Genomic DNA, 5,886 nt, shown 5'->3' on the forward strand with positions numbered 1-5,886 from the left:
GCAGTGACAGAGCAAAAGTCCAACATACACTGCTGCGTTCAACACAACCCCAGAGTCACTTGCTCAGTCTTTTCAGTCTAGAGTTCTGCTCAGTCGAAACTTTCTTGGTTTCCACATTTACTCCGCAGAATTGGAGTTCACCGAATTTACACAGAGTGACACCTCGTGTTAAAGCTGCAGCTTTGTAATTTGCCCAGGAAAGTCCCGGACGTTAACGTTACCTCCAGATGAGGCGGCATCCTCCCGGGAATGGACGGCACTGGCGATGAACGGATGGTTAGTGGGTAAATGGCGTGATGGGTGAAGATAAGACGGATCCGGACTGTAAGGACGGGCGGCCTTTTTTTGACTCGCTGCCAGGCCTTGGCAGGTACCGACAGACACTCTCGGACTGTCTGACCGCTTCCCTGTGTGTTTCCCTGGATGTCTCAACAAGTGCATCTGCAGGCTGCCGGTAAGCTACGCCATGTCGCTTTTAAGTGTTGTGTTTTTTTGGCTGATCTGCAGCAAAGCTACAGACGGATGGTCTGTCACTTACTGAGTGAGTTAAGTGATGACGTTACGCCATTGGTTGTTCCAGCGTTGGCGTTTTCCCATTGGCCATTGCTTTTTCAAAATTAACAGGTGCGAGCCTCACAGAGACAGTACAATCTGGCTTCACCCCTCTGAAAGACTTTCAATGAAGTTGTTGATAAAGAGTTGTGACTAAACCTGGACTTTCTTCAAGGAACTGAGACTTGAATTGAGACTTGGCCCAAAAGACTTGAAAACAGCTCTGCTACTGATGGTTTGATGCATTTTTTTTCCACCATGTAAACATTTGATTGAAGGTTTATGGTTTAACCTATGAACCACCAACTTTTTACAGTTTTTATAGTACAGCACAACATATACAACAGATTGCATAACTGCAAAACTGTATTGCTCCTTATGATTATTGCCACTGGGTATCTGAATGCATGAACATATTCTTCCAGCTGCACTTGGTATTTCACAGTATTCCTTTTGGCTTAAATACTTCAGTAATGAGTCTGGGCAAACCAAGGCCTATAATGTATTCATATTTATGTGTTAAACACTAACTTAGTATAAGCCCACTACTATATGTACCTCTAATGCATATCCCCTTCCTTGAGCAGCGTGGCAGTTCTAGCGGTGCCTCAGCCAAGCTGAACACAATGCTGCCATTGAAGTAGAGCCACAGTGGATACCTTTATATACCATCAAGAGTGACAGTTAACGCAACAGCACCTGGATTTCACTTAAAGTGATAGGCCACATTAATACAGTTATATACATAAATCTTATATATTAGTTATCACCAAAACCATTAACATACACACATTTCACAACTAATAACTTTAAAAGGGTGAGATCTTAATATTTCTGGTGATTTTATTTCTTTGAGTCGGTAAGTGATTAAGATAACTCATTGCATGAGCATTTTGTGCATGTGTCCTTGAACACACTTGCGAAATGAATGGATCAGCTCTGACTTAACACTGTGTGATTCAGATTGGCCTGCCAACAGCAGCAGAGAAGCTGCTTTTGTAAAATGACACCCAACTGCCTGTTGACTTAGAAGTGAGGAGGCAGCCCTGAGAAATGCATTACTACAACTGTGGCTACTGGCTATTGGGGGAAAAAACACCACTCATTTCATATAACCCGTGAGTATTATATATCCATCTTAATTGGCCTCTTTTTTAAGGTATATTGTAGAGAGAAGATAATTGCTTTAAATGGCATTTGGTTAATTACATCAAAGATCATTCTGTATTTTCACACTGTGTGCTTTTAAGCCTCAAAATGCAATCCCACATTCACTTTACCTGAGTCGCTTATCTAAAGCCCTATGAAAGCACATCAGGTCTAATCTAAATTGACACTATCAGTTGTCTAAATCTAGTTCAGATCTAATAAACTACAAACCAGCTTGAACAAGGCAGAATTAAGCACTAGCATCATAAACCCTATGAACAGGTACATCCTTTCACACACACACACACACACACAAAACCCACACCACTGTCACTTTCGCTGTAGTTTATCCCTGAAAATCTAAACATGATCGACTATCAATAAAACCTTACATAATAATCTCTTACAAATCAGGCTCGACATCAATGCTTGTTTCATTTTAAATGAAATACAAAGCGTGACATAAAGCTTAAGTACCATGCTTCTCAGTGGACACAGTATGCAAATAAATACTTCTCTTTATCAAGTGGCTCTTCATTGTTACAATGAGGCACATCATTGGTGAGTATGAATATTATTGTATGGCCCAAATCTTCCTGTCACCAGTAAAACATGTCTTTTATGACACCTGTGCTTACTAGTTATGGTCTGTGCAATAATGGCTTCTTCTGGCTCCGATACATCACATGCAGGCTTTTGCAGATTCACAGCTACATTTTTGATTAATGAAATAGTTTCTCCTCAAGCAAACTGATGGACTTATTGATCAGTGTCTTTTCATCATCCACAAATCTGTACCCAAACAGCTTCATGGTGGGTCCACACACTCTCTGCACTACCTGAGCCAATGTAAAGGGAATGCTAAATCTCCATTTCTCTGCCTGCTCTGATGAGTTCTTCTGGGTGGAGTAAATCCCGCTAGCTTCCTGTGTGGTCTGGGTGTTCCTCAGAATCCACTCCCTAGCTTGGGGACTAAATGGTATCCCTGTGAACCTGTACATCTCCTCCGCCTTCTGCATGGGGTAGCGGGCAATATCCTCATAGCGCACCAACATGTAGCGGCTCCTCAGCCAGCGGGGTTGGCTCAGTCCCACCTCTGCAGACATCCTAATGTGGTCACAGTTTCCTTTGAGCCTCTTCACCTCCTCGTCATCTTCAGGCACCTGGCCGTCCTGCGCCCAGGCCTTCCACGTCTGGTACTTAGAAGAGAAAGCAACCATGCGGGAGGCTAAGATGGCCCGTGGATCTCGGACTAGCTGGATCACTCTCACATCCAGACGAGGATCCTCCACCAAAGGCTGCAATGTGTCCAGCTGGCGCACACGGACAGTCTTAATGGCATGGTGTTGCTTGGAAAGGCAGGATTCAGATGCAAGGGTCAAGTTCAGCGGCCCACAGCGACGCGTTTTACAGTGATACCTAAGACAAGAGTGGTATAGTTATTGTTTGAAATATATTTTTCAAAGGGTTGCAAAGTAGGAGGAGTTATGTCACAAGTTGTTACAAGGTTCCTTGTATGGGCATGAAACTCTCTTGGTTGAATCATCAGTACAAAAGATGAGCAAATGCCTGTTTCTTTGAAATAAGATTAAAGGATACAAGACTGTGGAGATTTCGATAAGAAACGTCCAATCACCAAGCTTAAGATTCTGCTGTGTATAGGGCTGCATTATTAACCGACTTCAGACCGGAGCTTACGGTGGTAGAAAATACTACCAGAACCAGCAGCCCCTCCATCTTTGCAAATTTATCACAGTTCAATTTAAGTTGCTTTTCTAGATTTGACCAAGATTGTAACCTTGATCAATAACAGTGAGTATCAAGAGAATTAACAATACCTCTCAAAAACATCTTTCATTACAGGAGAGCAGACAGATTCTTCACAGAGCGATAAACTAGACTCTCTGCGGAAAAGAGCCGGGGTGACGTGGTCCTGAGGTGGGGGAGAGATGAACTTCTCAAGAGGAGAGAAATCACACAGGAAGAGCCCCTGGAGTACGTCGCGGTAGATTCCTGCCAACACTGTCCCGTTGTTTGCCTCTGCAGCCATGGTCAGCATGCGTTCGACGTGCCACAAAGGCTCAAACAGGTAGAACATGTTCTCCCCGTGCTGGTTGAAAAATTCCCCTACAAATGAGGAACCTGTTCGTGTGGTGGCCAAGAGTAATATGTGCTTACGGCCACCGCCGTAGCTGTAGGTGCCTAAATCATCTCGTTCATCCTCCTTTTGCTCCTCAGAGAGACTTGAGTAATTCCCTTTTGTACCAGTGAGTTGAGAGAGCAGCATTTTGAGCACTGTCAGGGAGCCATTTTGTGTTGTGTTGCTGTAATCCAGTGGAGTCTGTGGGGTCTGCTGTGGAATCTGCCTCTGGATCAGCTTATCAGAGACCCTGGTGGGATACAGAGGTTTGATTAAAACATATCACTTAACAACAGAAGCAGCATAAACACCCAAGATAGATCTTACTCATGTGCACTCTGTGCGTTATACAATACGAAGCTACAGCCAGTAGTTGGTTGGCTTAGCTTAGCATAAAGACTGTAAACAGGGGGGAGCAGTTAGCCCAGCTCTGTACAAAGGTAACAAAATCCACTGTTCACGTCTAAGAAATAGTCCGGCTGAAAACCCAGTGAAATCACAGCTTTGTTGCACTTCGTTCTTTTCAGTGGATTCAACAAGGGAGATATAACATGTTAATCAGTGAGCTTTAGAGGCGCTAGTAGGCTGATTTTATAACCTTTGGACAGAGCCAGGCTAGCTGCTTCCCCCTGATTCCAGTCTTTATGCTAAGCTAAGCTAACCAGCTGCTGGCTGTAGCTTCATATTTAGGGTACAGATTTGACAGTGGTGTCAGTCTTCTAATTGAACTCTCAACAAGAAGAGAATAAGAGTATTTACCAAAATGTTACAGTTACAAGACAGTCTCAAGCCAGGATACTAGAATTCCACCCAATCTCTGCAAACCTACATCAATATATTTTCATCAGAAAGCCAAGTTGGATGAAGCTAGTTGGACGATATAAAAGGCAAAGCTCTGGCTCGAGTTTATGTGAAAGAGACTGGTTTGAGCAACAATTTCCTCAGAAGTAATAACTCCATCCAAAGGAATTTTCTTCAGTAAAGTCAAGTTACAGATTGTTCTTTATTCTCTCACCTTGATAGGATGTTGCTTTCCTTTTCGATGATGACCAGGGCCACGATACAGATAAAGACAATTGCATATTTGGTCTTCATTCTTGAGTCCTGGCTTTGTTGTTTCTAGAGTCTAGTCTGTGTGTTGGTCATAGCTTGTCACACAGAAGCTAAAGCTTCATTCTGCAATAAGAAAGGTATCTCAGTTAAAATAGTAAAAAAAACAGTATGCAATATAGAACATAACACATACCATAATGCTGTTGCAAACTGTGTTTGGCTCAAGTCTTAAGAACACTTAAATGAGTAAAGATGATGTATAAATACAGAATAAAGCTGACTAAGAGGACAGTAAAAATGTATGTCCAACACTACCATGAGGTCATACGACACACATGTATTGGATTATGCTGAAGACAATCATAAAATGAATGGGAGAGAAACACAAAAGAGAAAACAACAAACCTAAATTCAGTGTTTCCTGATATCTAAACAACACAGTCACCGTTGCATTGATCTGAAACCTCAGGAATGTTCAGCAGTTTGTACAACATGCAGCGTTTGTAAACTCTGCCTCATTTCTTAGAACCACAAAAAAAAGCTTTTCAGAAGGGCTGAGGTCGGGGATGAAGAGGAAGACGGATGAGAGAGAGGGGGTTAATGTAAACGGCTGGTTTTCAATGCCAGCAAACACAGTGGAGCACTTCCACATGGCCACATAAGACAGGGGACACAGCCGATACTGTGTGATTTCAACACCCCCATCTCTTAAACATGAAGCCACTTTCAAAATTCAAGAAGTGAATCTGTTGCTGAGTTGCGCCATCTTAAAGGTTAATTCGTAAGTATCATTATACCACATTGTGAAGGCACCGCTAAGGCGCAAGCCTCAAAGTGTCAACAGTAATAAGTAACAAGTAACCACATTTATCCCCATATCAGGACACACTGGTGTCAAAAATGAACAATTTTAACATTGAATTTCATTTGAAAAAACAATAAATTGTCAATGGACTCTTTAATATTACTGTAAAAGAAATGTAGACTACTAC

General features: G+C 42.4%; 1 protein-coding gene across 1 annotated transcript; it reads right to left on the reverse strand.

Moving 5' to 3' along the window:
* Window positions 1-2,423: 2,423 nt before the first annotated feature.
* chst3a (carbohydrate (chondroitin 6) sulfotransferase 3a) lies at window positions 2,424-4,948 on the reverse strand. The gene is made up of 3 exons (XM_070916414.1): window positions 4,857-4,948; window positions 3,540-4,091; window positions 2,424-3,120 (listed from the first exon to the last, which is right to left on the reverse strand). Exons 1-3 carry the CDS (start codon window positions 4,934-4,936, stop codon window positions 2,424-2,426), a joined length of 1,329 nt encoding a protein of 442 aa, XP_070772515.1. The 5' UTR covers window positions 4,937-4,948.
* Window positions 4,949-5,886: the final 938 nt, after the last annotated feature.

The sequence above is a fragment of the Enoplosus armatus genome, chromosome 12 (assembly GCF_043641665.1).
Source record: "Enoplosus armatus isolate fEnoArm2 chromosome 12, fEnoArm2.hap1, whole genome shotgun sequence".
Taxonomy (NCBI): domain Eukaryota; kingdom Metazoa; phylum Chordata; class Actinopteri; order Centrarchiformes; family Enoplosidae; genus Enoplosus; species Enoplosus armatus.

Excerpts from the sequence above, each read along its gene's own strand:
- chst3a (XM_070916414.1), bottom strand. The coding sequence starts at position 4,936 with ATGAAGACCAAATATGCAATTGTCTTTATCTGTATCGTGGCCCTGGTC. Across the intron at positions 4,092-4,856 it reads GAAAGCAACATCCTATCAAG|GGTCTCTGATAAGCTGATCC; the intron begins GTGAGAGAATAA and ends GTATCCCACCAG. Across the intron at positions 3,121-3,539 it reads ATGAAAGATGTTTTTGAGAG|GTATCACTGTAAAACGCGTC; the intron begins GTATTGTTAATT and ends CTCTTGTCTTAG.